This window comes from Penicillium vulpinum, assembly GCF_028829585.1.
Source record: "Penicillium vulpinum strain IBT 29486 chromosome Unknown utg000001l_segment0_segment0, whole genome shotgun sequence".
Taxonomy (NCBI): domain Eukaryota; kingdom Fungi; phylum Ascomycota; class Eurotiomycetes; order Eurotiales; family Aspergillaceae; genus Penicillium; species Penicillium vulpinum.
Window position 1 is genome coordinate 184,524 of NW_026643241.1, and position 21,970 is coordinate 206,493.

The window sequence follows — 21,970 nt, forward strand, 5'->3', positions numbered from 1 at the left end:
CTTGGCTGTGATCGACCAATCCAATTTCGGAATTATACGAAACTAGAGTAGCTCTAGTAGCTCCATATTCATGCTGCAGGGTCCAAGTTTTACCCCGTTTGTTGTCGTTTTCTCCTGTTTCCCCAGGCTTGGCCCGGCTTGGCCCGCGGCTTAGCCCGGCTTAAGCCCGAGAATGGCGCCGCGGGAGGTCTTTTTCGACTTCCAAGGTCCCCAGGCCGCATCTATTACGTTAAATGATTGCGCTCTACGGAGTACTTTTTACCCGCGTTCAACCAGAAATTGTGTTAAAAGAAAATAGCCATTTCATAGGCTGTCTATTCCGCCTAGGGGCATCCTCTAGACATCATTCGTCATGAATATAAAAAAAAAGAAAATCGTCAACGCCAATGGCCGCTCTTGATCCCAACCAGAAACCCGCTGATGTTCTCAAATACCGCTCATCTTTTTCACTCTGTTCGCTTAAAACTTCTGACCAGCAGTGGCAGCCTTGACATCCTCCTCCGAGCTCATAATCTGCACCTTGATGGCGCCAGTCTTAGGATCAGAAGCAGTCTCAAAGGCCTTGAGAGCATCCTCAAGAGAGTAACGGTGAGTAACCAGCTTGCTCAAGTTAATCACGCCATTCTGAACCAGGCGAATAGCCCGAGGCCAGGTGTTGCAGTAGCGGTACTGGTACTGCAGGTCAATCTCCTGGGTGCTAAGACGCATGAAAGGAATGGTCATCTCGTTCTTGCCGACACCGATGACAAACACCTTGCCACCGAACTTGACACTCCAGATAGCGGAGTTTACACTGCTCTCGACACCGGTGCACTCCAGGGCCAGCTTGGGGCGCAAGGCGTCAGGGCCAGAACCCTTACCGTCGTTCAGGGCATTAATGATACCCTCGGCACACTCTTCGGCCGACTTGCCAATCTCCACCTTATAAGTGCGCACATCAGGAACAAGAGACTTAGCAAAAGCCAAGCGGCCCGCGTCAATGTCAGTGATAACAATAGGGCAGGCACCAGCGGCGTGCGCACTGAGCAAACTGATCAGACCGATAGGACCGGCACCGGTGATAAGCAATGGGTCACCGAGACGCAGACCACTGCGCTCGACAGCCGCCAAGGTCACACTGAGAGGCTCCAACATAGCACCATCCTCATAGCTCATATCACCGATTTTGTGGCACCAGACGGCGGGGTGGTTGACGTAGCGTCGGAGCAGGCCATCGACAGGCGGGGTGGAGAGGAAAGCGACACTCTCGCAACCGTTGTAGCGACCAGTCAGGCAAGGCTCGCAGGCGTTACAGATAACGTTGGGTTCAACGGCAACGCGATCGCCGACCTTGAGGCTGGTAACATCAGAGGCGACAGCGATAACCTGGCCGGCTGATTCGTGACCGAGGATATGATCGCCCGTGACGATCATTGGGCCAATGCAGCCGGCGTGCCAGAAGTGCACATCGGATCCGCAAATACCAGTGCTGCGCACCTCAATTGTGACCTCGCCAGCCTTCAGGCCCTTGCCAGCATTGATATCCTCTACTGTCGGGGTAGACTCGGCGATCCAAAGGTCATGTTTTGGGTTGGTGTAAACACCGATGTTGGTCTTGGTGACGGTCGAAGACATTATTTAGTAAGGGGAGAGAGGAAGAAAATGGAGAATAAAGGCATGAATGCGAGGGAACAGCCACTTTAATACTCAAACCCAAAATAATATGTGTCCGGTGATCTCATATTGTTCAACCCCACGTTGATACTACATATGGAGTAAAAAAAAAAGCGGAGTGGGGGGAGATTTCGATTTTAACCGGAGTAAACTGCTTTCTCCCGTCTGAATTAGGCAAACCTCACCCGCTCTCTCTCGGGCCGAAATGATTGATCGGCTATCGGTTAATATTGTGCATTTGAAGACCCTAGTTTTGCTGGGCAATGTCTTGTTTCATGTTATCTTGGATTCGGTTCATAACAATCTGAAGTGTTTCCGGTTCAATTCATTCAATATATCAAGGTGGTATAAACGGAATATCATGTGAGAAGGAATATTTCAAGAGAGGGAATTCTCCGGCGGAGATCAACTGGATTTCTAGTGGAGCAAAAATGCCTTTTTCCGAAACAAACAGTGTAAACAATTTGATTTACTTTCTATAGGGATATCATTCTTTGTATAGTTTCTTTCACAGACCTACCATGATGCCGATATTTCATAAGTAGAACGAGAAGTGTAAGTATTTTCGACTATTCCGTACTTACATGTGGTAGTATTCCAAGGGTCCACGGGTGAGACAGGTCATTATGTACGGAGTACGGAGTAGGCATAGCCAGGTTATCAATTGGACTGGCTGCTATTGTCGTTTGGTTCACAACTACAGGGTGATGATAAATATATAAAAGAGTAAATACTTAATTGGGGAGTATTTACTGCTAAATATGATGCAGGATTTCCTAAAATAGTTACTCTCTATATAGATACATTGTACTTACCCACCTGGGTAGGTAGCCCTATGTTCGTTAGCCTCGTTCTCCAGGGCTTATATATCGCCAGCCGCTTTCTTCTCGTAGTAAATTCGGCCGTAATATCTCTTTATTTCCTATTATATCACTTCTCTGATTTGGCCGAATAACAATTCAGATTTTTCCGGTCAGTTTTGTTAACAAAACGAGGGGGATGTTGTACTATATATATTGGCTCACAACACTTTTGATATGCACTTTTTTTTCCCCGGATTAATTTTGCAGAGCATTTCCCAAGCCAAAGAAACCTTTATGTTTATTAGTCCTACTTCAAGTGCGGGAAAATATCATTTTATTTCTACTACACGGAGTATACTAATTCCAACTCATAATTCGATTGACGGGGCTAGATGCAGGTACAATGCTCCAGTGCTATAACAAAATGCTAAGGTTCCTATCCACTTCTAAATTTACAACTCCGAGTAAGAGGAGCTTTAATTTGTAAACAATAAACCCATAGATCTCCTAAATCCCCTTCGAATCTATACATATGTGGTTCATAGAAATGTGTATTGTTTTACCTGGGGCGGCTCACGTGACCCGCAATTCCTGAAGTTCCCGAGCGTCAAATCTTCATCTGGTTCTGCCGTTGCGCGAAACTCCAGATCATTAGATCATACTGCCCTCCTATTAGCGACTGCTTCGGGTGTATTTTGCTTAATTCTTCTTTTCCACTCATTTCCTCCGCAGTATTCAAAATGCCCGCCGCCACCCGCGCCGTCCTGCGGCAATCGCAGTTCCTGACCCGGAGAACCGTCGTCAGACACGCCTCATCCACCTCGGAGGCTGCCTCCAAGGCTGGTGAGGCTGCTTCCTCAGCTGCCTCCAAGGCCTCTGAGGGTCTGTCCAAGGTCTCTTCCACCGCTGGTCCTGCCATCTCAAACGCTGCTGGTGCCCTGCGCAAGATCGGTGGACCCGCCGGCAAGGTCATCTCTTTCGTCGATTGTAAGGGACACTCTTTACTTTTTTTTTTTCTTCTCACACCTTGGATGAGTGCAATGGAGAATTAGGAATTGGGTACCTATCTAAAGAGAAAGCCAATGATTGACCGATTGATCCGGTTGGAATCGTGGACACCCAATCTCAACCTCCTTGTTGACTTCAATCCGTGCATTACATTTGCATAATGTGCCTAGCTAACCATCAATCAATCTAGCCATCATCCCTCCTACTCTCTACTATTCCAAGGTTGGAATTGAGCTCGGCAGACTGGTGTTCCGTGGCCAGAACATGGCTCCTCCGTAAGTCGGACTCCGCACTCGACCCTTTACTTCCTGATCTGACAAATTTCTCCTAGCAACCTGGCCACCTTCCAGTCCTACTTCCAGCCCTTCATCACCAACCCTGCCGCCCTCAAGACCCTCCCCTCCCCCTCGTCTATCCTCGCTTCTATCCGCAACGCCAGCCCTAAGCAGATGGCCCTCGCCGGTGTCACTGCCGCTGAGGTCATTGGTTTCTTCACTGTTGGTGAGATGATCGGCCGGATGAACATTATTGGTTACCGTGGCGAGCCTGCGCATGCGCACTAAGTGGATGTGGACAGAAGAGAATCGTCCTTTCCTTTTTTTCCTATGTTAATCTTCCCGCGCTGTGTATGATAGACGATGGAAATTTAAACTGTTGTCTGAGATAGACCTTGTTACTACAATTCATTTCCCGTTTGTGCTTTACAAAAGTGTAACTGCTACCGTTTGTCCGCTCAATTGTAATCTGAAGCTCCATTGACCTCAACTTGTTTTTCTCTTATTCTTTCTTAAACCTCTCGCTGTAACCATGATCCGAATCCCCTGGGCACGAATAGTAGTCCTACTCTGGTATGTTTATTACGTTCAGACAATTCCATATCTCGATGTTATTCTTCTCGCGGTATTTTGTCCCAGGCCTCGGCGGTGATTATATGACGCACAACGCTGATTGGCCCGGGAGGAAAGTCGGCGGACCACTTTTTTTCTTTTCAGAATATCAACGACATTTTCGACTCAACCAACAAAAGAAATGGACGCGTTCAGATTGTTGACCAGGTCAACAAAATTGAAGCCCACCTCGTCGGCTTCAGGCTCTCGTCTGCCGTCCACTGGGAAAGCCGCCAACCCACAGCTCTTCCGGACCGCGGAGACTGACAAGCTCGAGTCTGCCAAGAATGGCAAAAAAAGAAAGAGAGGCGCTGCTGTCCAACAGGATGAGGAAGAAGTCCCTGAACTCGACTTTTTCAGTTCAAACAAGCGCCCTGCAACTAGCGTGACGGAAACTGCTGCTGCGACCGAGGACGATGAGAAAGTGTCTGCTCAGGATGCCGCATCCGATGCCGACGATTCCATGGATGAAGTGGAGCGTCGCACTATCTTAAACTCACACAAGATCAAGGTTACAGACATGCGCGACTTGGAAGAGATCCAAATTCAGGCTACATCTAACAAAGATTCTAAGAAGAAAAAGAAGAAGTCAAAGAAAGAAGAGGTGCCGATTCTCAGTAAGAAGGAACAGAAGCGTGCCAGACGCTTATTCCCAGAGCCCCTGCTTAACTTCAAGGAGCTTCGATCGAAATACAAGATCTCTTCGCGGCTCGCGGAAAACGTTGCAGACCAAGGATTTACCGTGCCCACAGAGGTTCAACTTGGAAGCCTCCCGTTGCTTCTTGGAGAGACTTCTGAGCCAGATCTTCTAGTCGTTGCTCCCACCGGCAGCGGCAAAACACTGTCATTCTTGATCCCTGTGATCAACAAAATTGTCCGGCACCACCACTCAAACCCCGACGAGCATGGTATTTTGTCTCTGGTTGTGGCGCCCACCAGGGAGCTTGCAAGCCAGATCGTCAATGAGGGCCGCAAGCTGGTGGCTGGAACTGGCGTGAAAATCACGCTGATGAGAAAGGGTATGCGTGTTGGAGATGATGGTAATGCCAATGTCCTTGATGAAAACAACGAAGAATCATCCGGGTCGGAAGATGAAGACGCCGAAAACAAGCCAGCAAAGGAGCGAGCCAACATCCCGGTTACCAAAAGTGATATTCTCGTCACTACGCCTCTGATGCTAGTCAATGCTCTATCTGCGAATCGAACGACCACCCTGGCAACATTACCTCTAGTGCGGAGTTTGGTTATGGACGAAGCCGATGTCCTCCTGGACCCGTTGTTCCGTGAACAGACACTTGATATCTGGAAAGCATGCTCACACCCCGACTTGCGTGTCGGCCTTTGGTCAGCCACCATGGGATCAAATATTGAGGATCTCACTAAGTCAACCATCAAAGAACGATTGGAAGATCTCGGACAAAAGCCTAGCGAGCCACATGCACTACTTCGTCTAGTTGTAGGACTGAAAGACTCTGCAATCCCCAACATCGACCACAAACTCGTGTACGCAGCAACAGAGCAGGGTAAACTGATGGGACTTCGCCAACTTCTTCGCCCAGCTGCAGCCTCAGCATCAGATATCCGCCTTCGCCCTCCATTCCTCATTTTCACACAGACCATTCCTCGCGCGATAGCCCTACACTCCGAACTCAAATACGATATTCCCGCCGAAGCAGGTGGATCCTCACGTATTGCCGTTCTTCACTCCGATCTCTCAGATGGCCAGCGGTCCGATATCATGCGCGGTTTCCGCAAAGGCGAGATCTGGATTTTGGTTACAACGGATCTGCTAGCCCGCGGTGTTGACTTCCGCGGTATCAACGGTGTGGTCAACTACGATATCCCTAACTCGGCCGCCGTCTATGTCCACCGCGTGGGGCGAACTGGTCGTGCTGGTCGCGAGGGCGGTATCGCCGTCACCTACTACACCAAGGAAGACATTCCCTATGTGAAGAGTATTGCCAACATCATCGACGTCAGCGAGAAGCTACGCGGCGGCGAAGAAGGCGACAAATCCATCCAGAAATGGCTGCTCGATGCTCTCCCGAACCTGAGCAAGAACAGCAAGAAGGATATGAAGAGGCATGGTGTCAAGGCGCGCCAGGCCCCAAGATTGACCGATAAGAATGATGATGGAAAGGGCGCTCATGGTATGAGAATCAGTACCAAGAGTGGCTTTGAACGCCGCATGGAGAATAACAAAAGGGGCGCTATTGAGGCTAGTCGCAACAGGAAGGCAGCAGCAGCGGCTAGCGGCAACGTCAGCGATACCGGAAGTTGGGCTGGATTGGATGATTAAATGCTCAAGTTTCTTCTGTACAATACACTATTCCAAGGTTGCTACCGCGGTATTCCCATAATTACGATCATATCATAAACGCATTAATTCATCTCATGAAGTATATATGTACACATAAAATCCTTCATCTCATTCATGATATTTCTCCCACTCTCCAATCCATCTACCTCTGGCTCTGACCATTCCCCTGACCCCGAGGAGCTGCAGCCTGAGCAGCAGGAGGTGGTGGCGGTCTCTCCTCAACAACCTTCCTCACCAGCGTGACAGGGACGAAAGCGCAATCCAACAAATCTTGTTCTTCAAGAACGCGCGCAAGTTCATCGCCGTCACGATCATAATAAAGCGCCCATTCACCCTCCTCTTCTTCAACCGCAATGAAAGCATTTTGCTTCTTGTCCAGCGAAATGATCCTCTCATTCTTACACCAGTCCCACGGCTCAACCAGCTGTTCCACACTCTGCGACCGATTCCCGTATCGCAGCTCATGCGTTTCGGTATCTGCGTAGATCCAGTTGAGAAGGGGCGGGTTGTCCTGCACATAAGTTGGGAGGCCGAGGCCACGCTCGCGCTTGAGATATTTCAATTCTTCCGGTTCTGGGTATTCGATATAGAAGGCTAGGGCTGTGAAGGCTGGTGGGGACCGTTTGGCGGGATCTGGGTCGGCGAGATAAACCTGCGGGGGTAAATACTATGTTAGTCTAGTTCTGCGATTTGGGCTTTGATTATGATGTTCAGAGGGACTATGACATCTCCAGACTCTTGATCTGGTTTGAATTAGGGTTCCTTACCTTCTCATCCCTTACAACAACAGTCATTCCGTTTAACTCGCGGTCATCATCTGTGTCCCCATTGCATTCTGCGAACATGTTGAATTTCACCATGCGACGGGCCTCTTCTCTGCGCTGGTTTGCTTTGCGCTGCTCGCTGGAAGCGAGGGATACACCCGTCACTGTTGGGATGGCGGTGATGGCTAGAAGTCCGATCATTGTGCAGGTGTTTGGTGGGGTATGCGATATTAGGTAGTATGTATGTGACGTTTTCCGTAGTACACGCTTCGAGGGCCCGAGGGTTCAAAGGCTGAAGAGTGAACCACAATCGGTATATGGATGCAACTATCTTGCAAATTAGGTCCTTGGGATTTGGTCGGCTACGAATAGCACCTTTATATATTAGATTTCGGGAATTTGCAACTGGTATTCATGTGGCGTTTTGGTCCGGACTTGGGTCTGTTGTCGCATTAGGATTTGCTTGTTAATTGGATAATTTTGGGCTTTTGACTGACCAAATGAAGGTAGGGAATATCTGTTTCTTGTGCAAATCATTATTTTGGTTAGGATTCATGAACCCTTAAGAGATATATATAGGAAATGCTCCAAAAAAAGAAATTAATTGATCGAAATAGTGACACTGACGTCATTGGCACGTGATGGACCTGCTCCTCTTTTCTGTCAACCAACGATCTTCCTTCAAATCGATTTCTGATGAAAAATTGACACAGGAATTGATTTTCAACAGTCGAAATAATATCTACTAACGACCCTCTGAATTAGATGCATGATACTTGCATTGCTCAATAGCCAACGTCTAAGAATCACTATTCTAATCTATCGTATATCATTCATTATTCGTCATTTCATTTGGTCACACGACGTGGCAGTACTGCCACTATACCTTTTCACTCCAACCCCAAATTGACCACCAACAGTTGACAGCCAGCGCGCCTCCATCTGCGCTCTCCCAGTCATCGTAACCGACCTCCTCGCCCTCCTCAACCACAGCCAGACCCAACTCGACCATCCGCTGCCGGAACTCCTTCACCTGCGGCAGATATGCATCTCGGAGCGGCATTTCTACCATGACTCGTGCACCGAGTCCACGGCTAAGCCAGGGATTAATGGTGTCCACCAACCATTTGGGATGGTTGGGCGAGTACAATGGATCCGCGGCGAGAATCACATCAAACTGCTCTTCCGCAGTTGGAAGGGGCGACGGCGTGACTGACCAGTCAAGCAAACCAGTGGTCACAGTCGCCTCAGTTCTGGTGAGGAGTTCCACATTCAAGGCAGCGTTGTGAGCGAGATTTGGGACGATCTCAGGCAAGTCGGTGAGGTGGACGGTGGCAGACTTACCTTGCAAAGCCGCAAAGGAAAGTCCGACCAAACCTGTTCCGGCACCGAGCTCAAGTGCCCGCAAAGGTTTCCGGGGGCTGAATGTGGTAGCCGAGGCCGAGGGAACAAGTGCTGGTGGCGATTCAAGGGTGTGAAGCCGGCGCGAGAGAAGATAGGAAGATACCCAAGTCTTCATACCGAGATTGTCCGCTGTGATTGACGGTTCGTGAAGGGTCAGTGTGTATTCTTCGCCGGATGAGGTAGGCACGTTGAAGATTCGAGACATTGCGGGCATAGCTGGTGGATAATGAGTCACGATCAGCGGGATAACACAGTTGGATAGATGGTGACCTGCTTACCGGTTCGACCAGACCGTTCACTTAGCCGTGCAGCGGCCGCATCCCAGATTGCCTCCCGGAGTTCATCGGTGTCGAGCCATGCTAGTGGACTGGCGATAATGGATGTGAGATACCGAGTCACTCCTGCAGGCTGGACCGCGGGGCCTTTGACAACATCAGCAGTCGTGCCAAATGTGCGGGGCTGCAAGCTCAACAGAGCCAAAGCTTTCACAAGATCGGTTCCCGAGGGTTTCTGGTAGAGTTGCGGGAGATCGAGTACTGCGCTTATCAGCTCCATTATCTTTTGTGGACCAAATGGGTCAGAGGGGTAGATTATGAACTAACCATGGAGAGGCTCATCTGTAGCACTGATCATGGTGATAGCTATATGTATTCTAGGTGTTGCTGAAGAGGAAGACAAAGCAACGAATTGGCCTCATAGCCAGGAGAATCGGACGAAAATGTGGCGGAGAAAAAGAAAATATTCCCAAATAGGAAAGGCTAGCGCTGCCGTTCCGCGGGTCGATTTCAGCCTAGATTATCAGGCATCAAGATCTCTTCCTAAGCACTTAGTGGCCCTAATTGCTGTAATTGTACAAGGACACTCGATCAAAGACAAGCCAGAGTGGGTATATTAAGCTAGGAATCACTGAAAATCATGTTAATATCGAAAACACAATGGTATCTCTACTGTCCATCTAAACGCCTTGCCAGTGCACCAAAAAATGATTCCCCAAATCAGTTCAATGTTGCTTTGAAGCCTTGATAAGCTTGTTCAATATCAAATGCAAGCTCACGCGCTTGGTCCTCACTCAATTCTTCAGTAGCTCGCATTTGATTCAATGCAATCAACCATTGAATGATCTTGCCGCGGTCTTCGAAATCGGTATCTGTGACCTTGTTCACAGACTGAATCACCTCTGATAAAAGTGGATGTAATGCATCCTTCGATACCATGTTGAGTTTCAACGCATCGAGGAAGGTGATGAAGTTTTCAGTTGCTGCCAGAATGAGACTACCCGAGGCACCGCCAGCCGGACCCGTCGCTGTTGTGCCCATATTAGAGGTTGGTCCGCTGTGAGAAGCCTGCTCAACTGTGGCCGGAAGTCCAATGCGCAATCGCTCTGTGGCTCGTGGGCATTCTAGCTATTTTGTCCACCTGGTGTCAGAGATGTATTGGAGTTTGCGGGGTAAAATGGAGAGAAACACTCACCCCCCACGTCCGTTTGAAAGTCTCCAGGTCCACGAACTCCCGCGATACTGTCTCATCCCCAAGACTGGACTTGTATTGCTTCAATAGCCTTGTGCATGTCTCGGTATATTCTGCCTCGGTGACTACGTCCTTGATGTATGCTTTCTCCAGTCCATCGAGGGTCACGATGATGCTGTAGATTTCGGCTAGGGATTCGTATAAGTCACGTTCCACTGAGCTAGATGCTAATTTGACTTCCTAAGACAAGTGATATCAGACAATATGATTATGAATGCAGAGACAAGGATCCATACTTCATCGAGGTTGATTGTGGCTGACCGGGCGGGATTGGGTGTGTAGCTGTAGGGGGTCGGCGCATAAGAGAGTGGGCGCTGTGAGTACATTTTTGGCAAATTCCCGCTATGTACAATAAAAATCGTTAATCGTAAGTTCGGAGGTTCAATGGTGTCTGTTGTCTTGTAGATTGTCTGGACGTTATCGCCCGATGCCAAAGGCGGTCTGAAAGGCGGACCCGCTGATTTTCTCCCCAATTTTTTTTTTGACCAGCCATTTCCCGACCAAGCTACAACTTGCAGACTGTTTTCTGCATCACTCTTTCAAAATGGTTGGAGGCAAAAAATCGACCAAGAAGTTCGTGCAGAACCACCTCCCGGATGTCCTTGAGCGACGCAAGGCCCATGCCAAGATCAAGCAAAGACACCAATTGAATGACAAGCGCAAGGAAAAAAGCGCTGCTCGCCGCGCTGAAGCCGAAGCCGCAGCAGAGAAGAACCCCGAGGAACAGAAGAAGGAAAATGCCTTTTCCGAAATGAACGTCGACGACTTCTTCGCTGGCGGCTTTGACATTCCTGAGGAGAAGGGAAAGAAGGCCAGCAAGAAAGATACCACCCCCAAGATCGGCAAGCGCAAGCGCTCAGAAGAAAAGGCACAGGCAGATGCTGAGGCTTCTGAGGCTGAGGGTGACAATGATGACGCAGATAGTGTCGATGCTTACGACGAGCACAAGGACCAGCTGGAGTCATTGAAGGAGAAGGACCCCGAGTTCTATAAATACCTGAAGGAAAACGATTCTGAACTGCTCGATTTCGGCGACCAAGGCGACCTTTCAGAAGTCGACGCCCTGAGCGAAGGCGAAGAGCCCGAAGACGAGGAACCGGCCAAGAAGAAGAAGAGAAAGTCCAAGAAGGAAGAGGAGGAGCCCGAAGATGAGACCTTGACTATTGCGATGGTCAAGAAGTGGCAGACCTTGATGGAGGAGCAAAACTCGATCAGAGCCATGCGCCAGGCTGTGCTTGCTTTCCGTGCGGCCGCCTATGTCAATGACCCCGATGCCCCCGAGCAAAAATACACCATTTCCGACAAGAATGTATACCACCAGGTTCTTATCACCGCCCTCAACACCATCCCCAAGGTCCTGGCCCATCATCTCCCTGTAAAGGAGAGTGCTTCGGGCAAGATCAGAGTGTCATTGGAGACCAAGAAGTTCAAGACCCTCACACCTCTGATCAAATCGCACACTGCTTCGGTTCACCAGCTTCTGCTTAACTTGTCCGACGCATCGACACTCAAGTTGACCCTCGCGTCAATTGAACCTATGCTGCCTTACCTTCTTCAGTTCCGTAAGGTGTTGAAGACACTCGTTAAGATTGTCGTCGGAATTTGGTCTGATGTTTCCACGGCCGATGCCACCCGTATCACAGGTTTCTTGATTCTGCGACGCCTTATGGTTCTGGGAGATGCTGGTATCAAGGAGAGTGTGCTCAAGGCCACCTACGAGGGTGTTGTCAAGGGTAGCCGCAACACAACAGTGCACACACTAGCAGGCGTGAACTTGATGAAGAACTCTGCAGCCGAAATCTGGGGTATTGACCAGAACGTCTCATACACAGCAGGATTCTCCTTCATCCGTCAGCTGGCTATGCACCTGCGCAAGAGCATTACCAACACCTCCAAGGAGTCCTACAAGACCATCTATAACTGGCAATACGTGCACTCGCTGGACTTCTGGTCCCGAGTACTTTCACAGCACTGCGATGGCCTTGTCGAGGCTCAAGTCGGCAAGCAGTCCGCTCTGCGCCCTCTCATTTACCCCGTTGTGCAGATCACCCTGGGCGCCATGCGCCTTATTCCTACTGCCACATACTTCCCCCTACGCTTCCAATTGACGCGCTCCCTGCTCCGCATCTCGCGCGCCACAGGCACCTATATCCCGCTCTCAGCTTCACTTCTCGAGGTCCTGACCTCAGCAGAGATGCGCAAGCACCCTAAGTCCAGCACCCTCAAGCCCCTGGACTTCAACACAGCGATCCGCGCGCCCAAATCCTACCTGCGCTCGCGCACTTATCAGGACGGCGTCGGTGAGCAGGTCGCCGAGCTCCTCTCCGAGTTCTTCGTCCTGTGGTCCAAGCACATTGCGTTCCCGGAACTGTCCGTGCCCGTCGTTGTCTCCCTCAAGCGCTGGCTGAAGCAGGTCTCTGCCCGCAGCGGTGGAAACAAGAACGCGAAGGTCAACCAGATGATCATGCTGCTCGTGCAAAAGGTCGAGGCCAATGCCCGCTGGATCGAGGAGCGTCGTATGAACGTCTCATATGCTCCCCGAAACCGCTCTAACGTCGATTCTTTCCTCAAGGATGTTGACTGGGAGAGTACTCCTGTCGGTGCGTTCGTTAAGACGCAGCGCAAGCTGCGCGAGGAGCGTGCTGCTGTCCTCGAAGAGGGTCGCCGAGAGGAGGAGAAGCGGAGAGAGGAGGCGAAGAAGAACGGTGGAGAGGATGAGGAGATGGGTGGTGTTGCTGGCAGTGATGAAGGCAGCGAGGATGAGGGTGAGGAGGAATTGGAGAGCGAGGAGGAAGCTGAGATCGAGAGTGAAGATGAAGATGAGATGGAGATGGAGGACGAGTAGATCGTCTAATTTTTGTTTAATTTGTATATCTCCTTGCCCATGCCCATGTCCATCTACTTCACACGGTTATTGCATATGTCTACTTTGTTTATTAGGATACACCATGGGTAGTTACCCAGTCCTACAAAAGAATCATTTATCTTCAAAACTCCAAATATCATCATGAGTCTGATAAATCCACGCTCTCTAAAATACTCTAAACAATAAAGCAGCGAACAAAGAGGGTATATAAAAAATCACCATCTAAACAGACCCAACAGGCCCACGCTCCTGAGCCCAAACCCTAGACCTATCCCTCCGCATAGCAGCATCTTCCTCCTCAGCCCAAGCCAAAGACTCATTGGGCAACATTATAGCCTTATCAATAGCCACCGGCAAACCACGATGCCTACCACGCAAAGCCACAGCAGCAAGGATCAACTTGCTAATAGTATGCCACGCACCACAGAACGAATAATTCTTCCCAGGGAAGCCAACACTAACACCCACACAACCGTAAGCGGAGACGACCTCGAAGATAATATTGAAGGTGGAGAAAGCCACAGGTTGGGGGTCATAGTGATCTGACTCTGCGATGGCAATAAAGAAGACTGCCAGCGCAATCCACCACAAATCATGGCTAAGCTGGGAGCGGAGCTGCTGATGCAGGAAGTAGCCACGAGAAGTCTCGGACGGGCCTGGGCGACCGAGGTGGTGTCGGATTAGGTCCATTACTACGTTGCTGCGGCTTGTGTTTGCTGGTGAGTCGGGTGTTTCGTCGTGCGCGTAGATTCCTAGCGAACGTTCTTCGTAGACGTTTGTGTTGCTGTGTGGGTTGTTAGATTGTGGTTTCTTCGGCGTGGGTTGTGCTCATAGGTTACTTACCGCATTGTAAGTGTTACTGGGTACGCAGAAACGTACTGAGTGAGGAGTTAGCTTGGGACTGGGGTATGGGGTGTATGAGACTGATATGTCTTACCATCATGAGTACTAGATGTTCTGTTAGCATGATGATCTTTCAGTCGAGGATATTGAAAGCACTTACCATAGAGAACCAAGAGACCCTGGTGAAGATCGGCGATGGTTACAACGTAGAATCCACCAGCGCGTACCGCTTTAGTCGAGATAATTTGTTAGCTTGGTTCAGATACGCCGCTGTTGTTGATATTGGACGACAAACCTAGGGCCTGGAACAGTCCATCCAACACACGGTATTCGGTAGGCAGACTCTCAATGTCCTTGTTTCCAATGGACAGCAACTCAAATGCCGCCCAGTCGACACCGTTCAGAATGATGATCGTGCCGAGTAGATACCACGTATGGCGAGCAGGGAAGAGATTCGTATAGACCTAGCTTCATGATAAGTGCCTATATTCTGCAAGCTAGAGTAGTGCAACTTGACTTACCCTTCGAGGGTGTTCCAGGATGAAATCAAGGGTTATGCGCCATGACTGCCATTTCGGCAGATCTGGAAGCATGACTCTCATGGTCCAGATAATAAACCGCAGGAAACATGGGAAGAGGGTGTTTCCAGCGAGAATGAGCAATCCCATTGTAAGAAGTGGGTAAGCCCTAGAGAGTAGTCAGCAAGCTTGAGTATTGAAACATGAGGGATATAGGCCACCCACTTCAACTGCAAAGCAGTCATATTAGCATCCAGGAGCGACATGCCACTGTTCACGAAAGCAGAAACAGCAAAGAAAGCACCCGTCCAGAAAGGCGAGAGGCCGTTCGTGCGCGTCACCGCGGGATCGTTGACTTCTAGCCAGCAACCGACACCGATTATGCCGAACATAATAAACAAGATGAAGTAAAGGGACACAACCACAGAGAGAAGTGAGACGGCCTTATACTCCACGCCACCTAGTTCCTCGCGCTCAGCAGCAGTGAGGTCATGGAACTGGGAGTTGCGGGACAACAGTCCCTTAGAGGCCATATACTTCTGTGTACCGCGGAGAATTCCCCTGAAGCCAGATACTGAATCCTTTGTGACCAAAGGAACATTGGGCGCTGCGTCACGGGGGTGGTTATGCAGGTCCGGTCTCGCCCCGATGCCAGCCATGGGGAAGACTCGGTGGTGATGATTATGACGGCAGGGTGTGCCGCCGATTGTTATTTGATCGTCGTCCACCCATAGGTGTTCATCGCGGGATGACGACTCCCCTGGAGTCACTTGGACCAACACGGATGGCTTTGGGTGTGGTTTACAGCCGTGTCCTTCAGTGTTCTCGCTCGGTAGATCAGCCCCGATACTTCCGTGCACGGCTCCCCGGTCCCTAGCCTGCATTTCAACTTCGGAGTGGTTGCGAGTAGACTGCTCTCTTTCCCGCTCATCGGAGACGCCCTTGAACTTTGCCTCGAAAGCTCTCTTACGTACTAGAAGTACAGTGAGGGAGATGAGAATAGCATGGCCCAGGATAAGCAGGGTAAACAAAACTGCTTGTTGGAAACTGTTCAGAGTCGACAGGTCCACCTGATCATCTAGTTAGCTTACAACATTGAACATAGCCATACATAGGATCCCAGTCCATACCGTATTCAATCCGGCACCAGTCATGGCACTGACACACATGAAAATCGAGTCCACATAGGTAACGCTGCGCCATGGCGTCGATGTCAAGTAAAATATGATACTGGCGATCATGCATGTAGCGATGAAATAGAAATAGTGTAGCGTCAAGAAATTCAAGGGTGGGAGCACTGCCAGTATGGCGTTCCCGATCTTGCTCCGCCACTTGCGGACTGTATAAAGTGGTTAGTTAAATTTGATATAGGCAAGGAGCCCAGATGTACGTACAGATCAGCAATGCATGCATTTTTTTTTTTTTAATTTGCGCGACAAAATTCGCCAGGATCCATTGATAAAGTGCAGTCCCGTGTTGTGTGGATTCTTTACCGTTGCGGCGTTGCGGCGTTGTCGATGTAATGATGAAAGTTTTTCCTTTTTGCAGGATTTTCAAAACCCACGCAGCACGATATATCTCGAACTGACACGATTAACGCACACAGAAGTATCTATAAGACTTACATAGGAGGGAAGAAAAGGAAAGAGATGCAAAACTTCGAAAAGCTAAACTGATTCGAGAGTCTGTGAGTCTGTGGGCTCCGAAATTTCTTACATGGCCTGGCCATAGCCACATGCGCCTTGAAGGAATATAGAAAAAAAAAATCATCACCACTATATGATCAATAAATATAAAAGATCATTGATTATTATCAAAGAAAAAAAAAAGAAAAAAAATACGCTAAGTCTCGGAGAATTTAAACGGTTATTAGGGCTGATCGCATATTGGAATTTGGAAGATGGGAAGATGTACCCTATTGGGCCTATTAAGACTACATACTATGTATGCACATATGTAGTAAATCTCCTATCCATGAATATTTAATTAGAGGGTCTAGATAATACACAGCAATATAATGCCTAAATGTGTATACATATACTCTATACCAAGTTTTTATTCCCGCACCCAATGTCCACTCTTGCCACCCTGTTTCTCTAACAATCTAACAGAATCAATAACCATCCCCTTATCTACAGCCTTGAGCATATCATAAACTGTTAAAGCTGCGCCTATAGTAGCCGTCATAGCCTCCATTTCCACTCCTGTGCGACCAAAGCAGGTGACCGACGCCACGACATGCATGGCGCCGTGATCCCTGTTCTGGCCGGGTTCGACCAGTTCCACACTGACCTCGACCCCGGTAATGCCAATGCCAGGATGACAAAGGGGCACAATATCAGGCGTTCTTTTGGCAGCCATAATACCCGCGATGCGAGCAACACTGAAGACGTCGCCTTTGTGTGTGATTTGTCCTTTGCCGAGAATTTCCCAGGGTCGTGGGTTTGAGAAGGAGACAGTGCAGGCCGCTGTGGCGAGGCGCTTTGTTTCGGGCTTTTCGGTGATCTGGGTCATGTGCACGGTCTTCGATGGTGTGAGGTGAGGGAGGTCGGCGTCTGAGGTGGTGGGTAGAGACTGAGATGGGCGAGTAACACAATCTTTCGTCTCTGATTCAGAGCGTCCAGAGTGGTAGAGACGACTTTGGGAAGCTGTAGGGAAATTCGAAAGCATATTTACTGGTATGTTTGACCACGAGTGAGACGCTGACCACAAAGTTTTGGGTTTATTATCTAGTTCATCTATCAGCCTGATGATTCAATAAACAAGGTCCAAATACATTAATTGCATGTATACATGGTATCAAGTAAGAAGTCGCTACTTCCATGAAGTCCAAAAGAAATATTCATAAAGCGTCTCCAATCATGAAAAGAAAGAAAGAAACAGCTACCCACCAATCAATATCATAGGGCGGTTCTTCATGTCCTTTAGTTGCGCCATGCCGGCGTGTTTTGCCTTCTTTCGCTTCACCGCCATGCCAATGATATCAAGAATCTCACGTTCTCGCTCATTCACCAAGCCGCCTTCGTCACTAAGGCGTGCTGCTCTTTGTACTGTTTCCAACAGCTGCAGGTTTTTCATTGTGTCCACGTCAATTGGATTCCCACCATTCTCCTTGCGAATGATATCCCGCAAGGAGACCTCGGAGTTACCGAACAGGCAGACTTTGAGATTCCCGTCGCTAGTAATGCGTAACCGGTTGCAAGTACCACAGAAGTTGTGTGTCATGCTCGTGATAAATCCCACGCGGCCTTCGAACCCAGGAACACGGTATGTCTTACTCGTGTCATTTTTGTAGTCGGCCACTTTCTTGAATGTTGGGTACTTCTCTCGGATGACAGCTAGCATCTCCTGGTACGAGAACATCTTTCCCTGATTCCATTTGTTCCCGCCGAAAGGCATATACTCTATGAAGCGCACTTCAACCGGTTTATCACGGCCCATTTCCACGAACGGGAGGATCTCTCGGTCGTTCATTCCCCCTCATAACAACACAATTGATCTTCAGCTTGATTCCCGCACCAACCTTATTCATTTCGAGAATGCGGTCGATACTCTTCATCACAGCATCGAATCCCTTGCGTCTTGTCATGATCTGGAACTGGAACGGATCAAGCGTATCGAGGCTGAGATTGACTCCTGTCAGCCCAGCCTCCACCATTGCGTCCAATTTTCGGTGTAATGAGATCCCATTGCTTGTCAAACATAATTCCCGAAGCCCATTGGCTCGTAGCTTGCCAATATCCTGCATCAGCGGCACGATGTCTTTGCGGACTGTCGGTTCCCCACCCGTCAATCGGATTTTGGTCACACCTTGTGAGACGAATAGCGAGGACAGGTATAAAATCTCCGGCGACGTAAGCAGTTTTGCAGAGGGGGGAGAGGTCTATGCCTTCCTCGGGCATACAGTACAAGCATCGAAGATTGCACCGTTCCGTGACGCTAATGCGGAGATAGTCATGTTGGCGATTGAAATTATCGGTGAGGAATGCGGAAAAGGGCTTCGCAGATTTGAGTGTTGACAGTTTAGAAGATACGGTCGGGGAATGCGGAGGTGGTAACTTGGGGGCGGCGACGGCGGCAGTAGGTGATGCGGCGCGAGTGCTCTGAAGTCGAGTCTGTATGCCGCATTGACGGGCAACCCTAGGGCAAGACAAGATCCGCTTGCACAAGCCAGCCATGAGGAAGTTCTTTCAAGGGGTAAAATGGTGCATGTTGGGAGGCAAATATATCCAAATGTTACTCCGCGGAGGAATGAGGGGAATGTCTTATCGCACATGCCTCTCGGCGGGCTCCGTGCTGAGTCATGATATCTTCCACCTTGGAAGGTTGGAAATTCCCAAATTTGGTCATTAATCACTTCAATTGGTCATGGAGTCATTGCATCAACTAATCTATAGCCGGTAACAACTTCTGTACCCTCTTTACAAGGCTCTTTTCGAACTGTTCTACTCCATTCTTCTGTTCGGTCATCTTGCCCTGTTTAATCACATACACTGACCGACGCCTTGGTGTTTCTTCGGTCTCTTCCTCCTCCAGTCCTTCGAAATCCTCATCAAGTTTGTGCTCAGTGTCTCGCTTGCCCTCAATTACTGATCGGACAAGGAAACGATCGTGTGAAATTAGTAGCACAGCACCATTGAAGGAGGAGAGAGCCGTAGCCAATGCAGTGACGGTGTGGAAATCCAAATGCGTGGTGATTTCATCAAGAATGAGAAGCTGTGGTGCACTCCAGACAATTCGAGCTAATGCAAGGCGGACCTAAATTTGGCAATATTATTAGTCAAATGTTCCACGTTGATCTTTCACATCTCACATACCAGTTGTCCACCTGATAGTTTAGCAACAGGGACATCAGATGCAATACGACCTGCTAACCCCATTGAAGAAAGTAGACCTCTAATAGCGCCCTCATTCAGGGATCCTTCGGTCTCAGTCGTCAACAATCCCAGCGCAGTCAAACTAGACTCGCCTCGGCCACGCTCTTGCAGCTCTTCCACGGAGTGTTGGCTATAGTAGCCCACTTTCAGCCGGGAGTGAGTCGACACCTTGCCCTTAGAAGGAGCTACCTGTCCCGTCATAACACGGAGCAGAGTTGTCTTCCCCGAGCCATTGAGACCCATAATCCCAACACGATCACCTAGGTGAACAACCAAGTTCACGTCATCTAGGATGACACGGTCGGTTTTCTTGTACTGGAAAACAATACCCTCAAGCGATACCAATGGCCCGGGGAACCGCAACTCTGTCGCATCGGGCAAACTCATAGTCGCGCCCTTTTCATCTGTGGGAACATCGATCTCAGCTCGACTATGGAGATGATATCCGACCAGATCACGGTTCAGTTTAAAACGGCCTCCGTTCGCGCTAACTTGAAGACCCATCCGATCGTCGACTTTCTTCTGCCGCGACTTAGCTTGTCGCAGCTTATTTTCGTCGTTAGTCTTCTTCCCAATCTTCATATTCTCCCGGATACTAGCTTCCATGTGTGCAACCTGCCGCTCTTGAGCCTCCTTCATGCGCCCCAGGTAAACCTTCTGCTCCTCGAAATCTTGCTCGTATGCAGACAGGTTCCCTCGGAAATATGTCAGTTTCTGATCTCGGAGGATGACAATCTCTTCGCAGACAGCATTGATGAAATCCCTGTCGTGTGAGACTAAGACGATGGTTGTCTGTGATGTGTCGCGGAGTTGTTTCAGGTAGTTCTCCAGCCACACTACTCCCAGAAGATCCAGAAAGTTGGTTGGCTCGTCGAGGATCATAATGTCGGGATCTTGGACTAGGACGCTGGCCAGCATACATCGCATACGCCAACCACCTGACAGCGTAGAGACTTTCTTCCCAAATCCATCTTCTTTGAAGCCGAGACCAATGAGAATACGACGAGCTTGTTGCTCCATATCGGCAAGTTTCATCTGGTTTCAGGTTAATAGAGCAGGCGAATGGTCATCGTATGAAGTCTTACATCTTCAAGTTGAGACTGTAAATTTTGTAGTGTCTCGACGGCCGCTTGGGTATCCGACTGGACTGTCTCCGCATCGATGGCGTCCACATCCTGAGCTAACCTAGCAGAAGTTAGATATATTCACTAGCGTGAATGAATGCAACTGACATCTCCGATGCAACCTCGAGCTTTCCTTCGGCCGCCTTCAAATCTTTTCTTGCTTGTAGACCTCGAGCACCGCTCTTCAGGCTTGCATTCTTGTGTGCCAGAAAGAGATGCTTTTCTGCTTTCTGATGCCGGATCTTGCGGATTGCACTCACGGGTTGCATTGGATCTTCAGTCTCAAAGCTCTTCGATAGAACTTGTAAGGTCAGTCAAGTACAATTCCAATTGAATAGGTATACTAACATTCGGCCATTCGAACAGCCTCATTCCTAGTTTCATCGCCGCTGAGAACGGCTTCCAAGACAGTTTTGTCTTGGTTAGGGTCTTCACCAAAAGTTTTGTCATCCTGTTCGTCCGTCTGCTGCAAAATTGCCATGCGGGTCGCATGCGGGATGCCAGGGATGAGCTTCTCTGCCATTGCCCGAAGAAGCGCTGGTATCATCAATATACTGAGTTTTTTAAATGGTACTTGCGGAGGTCTGTCTCACTTGACTTCCCTGTTCCGTTACGACCTAGCAACCCATAGTGAATGCCTGCCTTGAGTCGCAGGTGCGCGTCTGAGATGAGCTCTCTCCCTGCAGCCTTGGGCTTTGTTTTCCCTTTAGACTTTGATTTTGATACATCTTCAGTGGATTCAAGTGTCGATGATGTGACGATTATGTTGAGTCCATCCACATCAATCTGTCCGTAGAACAAATTTCAACGTTAGTGATCGTCTAGATCGTTGTTGTGACCACGCATACCTCCTGCGAAGGGTTATCATCTAGCAGATGAAACCGTGTCTGCTTGCACGTTGCTAGAATTGTCGGGGCGGATGTCATGATTTCGCCAAATTAGTTAGATCTCTTGAATCTTGAGTGGTTTTTGGCAGGATTCAAGTGTTGGATATCTGAAGCACCGCAGTTACCGAAGTTGGTTCGGGCGGGTTCATATATAGAACAATTAGCAAGGGCCCCTTTGAAGAATCCAAATGCGCCACTATGGTTCCATTGGACTTATTATTTCTCGAGTCATCGAATCAAAGGTGAACAAATGTGAACAAATCGAATGTTACTTGACGACCATTCTGGGATCGGGGTCCAAAAGAGGAATAGTTTTATGCCTGAGGCAATTACTCACATTCCTTGGCGTAGTTCTTGGACATGATTGTGCTCGCACTTTACTATATAATTTACTATGCATTCAGTAAATCATGAGAAGTCGTACACAAGTACGGAGTACCTATGCTGTATAATTTCGCTGTGACTCATTGTTCTTGGCTTCTGTGTGTC

At 49.0% G+C, this 21,970-nt stretch overlaps 9 protein-coding genes across 9 annotated transcripts; 3 read left to right on the forward strand and 6 right to left on the reverse strand.

Annotated features, from left to right (window-relative positions):
- Positions 1-459: 459 nt before the first annotated feature.
- Positions 460-1,614, reverse strand: N7479_000071 (NAD(P)-dependent alcohol dehydrogenase; the record flags this gene model as incomplete). Its single annotated transcript, XM_057247769.1, has 1 exon — positions 460-1,614. The coding sequence occupies one exon, from the start codon at positions 1,612-1,614 to the stop codon at positions 460-462; it is 1,155 nt and encodes a 384-aa protein (XP_057112201.1).
- A 1,582-nt stretch (positions 1,615-3,196) lies between these two features.
- N7479_000072 (F1F0 ATP synthase subunit g) lies at positions 3,197-4,027 on the forward strand (the record flags this gene model as incomplete). Its single annotated transcript, XM_057247770.1, has 3 exons — positions 3,197-3,443; positions 3,655-3,739; positions 3,796-4,027. The coding sequence occupies 3 exons, from the start codon at positions 3,197-3,199 to the stop codon at positions 4,025-4,027; spliced, it is 564 nt and encodes a 187-aa protein (XP_057112202.1).
- A 466-nt stretch (positions 4,028-4,493) lies between these two features.
- On the forward strand, positions 4,494-6,650 carry rok1 (RNA-dependent ATPase ROK1; the record flags this gene model as incomplete). Its single annotated transcript, XM_057247771.1, has 1 exon — positions 4,494-6,650. The coding sequence occupies one exon, from the start codon at positions 4,494-4,496 to the stop codon at positions 6,648-6,650; it is 2,157 nt and encodes a 718-aa protein (XP_057112203.1).
- Positions 6,651-6,813: 163 nt separating this feature from the next.
- N7479_000074 (uncharacterized protein) lies at positions 6,814-7,636 on the reverse strand (the record flags this gene model as incomplete). The annotated part of the gene is made up of 2 exons (XM_057247772.1): positions 6,814-7,323; positions 7,439-7,636. The coding sequence occupies 2 exons, from the start codon at positions 7,634-7,636 to the stop codon at positions 6,814-6,816; spliced, it is 708 nt and encodes a 235-aa protein (XP_057112204.1).
- A 679-nt stretch (positions 7,637-8,315) lies between these two features.
- N7479_000075 (S-adenosylmethionine-dependent methyltransferase) lies at positions 8,316-9,472 on the reverse strand (the record flags this gene model as incomplete). The annotated part of the gene is made up of 3 exons (XM_057247773.1): positions 8,316-9,055; positions 9,118-9,375; positions 9,442-9,472. 3 exons carry the CDS (start codon positions 9,470-9,472, stop codon positions 8,316-8,318), a joined length of 1,029 nt encoding a protein of 342 aa, XP_057112205.1.
- Positions 9,473-9,834: 362 nt separating this feature from the next.
- On the reverse strand, positions 9,835-10,692 carry N7479_000076 (ESCRT-I subunit protein VPS28; the record flags this gene model as incomplete). The annotated part of the gene is made up of 3 exons (XM_057247774.1): positions 9,835-10,242; positions 10,310-10,546; positions 10,603-10,692. 3 exons carry the CDS (start codon positions 10,690-10,692, stop codon positions 9,835-9,837), a joined length of 735 nt encoding a protein of 244 aa, XP_057112206.1.
- Positions 10,693-10,910: 218 nt separating this feature from the next.
- Positions 10,911-13,211, forward strand: N7479_000077 (mRNA-binding ribosome synthesis protein NOC2; the record flags this gene model as incomplete). The annotated part of the gene is made up of 1 exon (XM_057247775.1): positions 10,911-13,211. The coding sequence occupies one exon, from the start codon at positions 10,911-10,913 to the stop codon at positions 13,209-13,211; it is 2,301 nt and encodes a 766-aa protein (XP_057112207.1).
- A 243-nt stretch (positions 13,212-13,454) lies between these two features.
- On the reverse strand, positions 13,455-16,006 carry N7479_000078 (uncharacterized protein; the record flags this gene model as incomplete). The annotated part of the gene is made up of 9 exons (XM_057247776.1): positions 13,455-14,016; positions 14,076-14,110; positions 14,170-14,180; positions 14,236-14,304; positions 14,371-14,539; positions 14,597-14,762; positions 14,819-15,663; positions 15,724-15,932; positions 15,988-16,006. The coding sequence occupies 9 exons, from the start codon at positions 16,004-16,006 to the stop codon at positions 13,455-13,457; spliced, it is 2,085 nt and encodes a 694-aa protein (XP_057112208.1).
- Positions 16,007-16,648: 642 nt separating this feature from the next.
- N7479_000079 (uncharacterized protein) lies at positions 16,649-21,520 on the reverse strand (the record flags this gene model as incomplete). The annotated part of the gene is made up of 11 exons (XM_057247777.1): positions 16,649-17,241; positions 17,485-17,962; positions 18,045-18,364; positions 18,498-18,696; positions 19,010-19,351; positions 19,411-20,505; positions 20,556-20,655; positions 20,703-20,895; positions 20,943-21,131; positions 21,188-21,380; positions 21,443-21,520. 11 exons carry the CDS (start codon positions 21,518-21,520, stop codon positions 16,649-16,651), a joined length of 3,780 nt encoding a protein of 1,259 aa, XP_057112209.1.
- Positions 21,521-21,970: the final 450 nt, after the last annotated feature.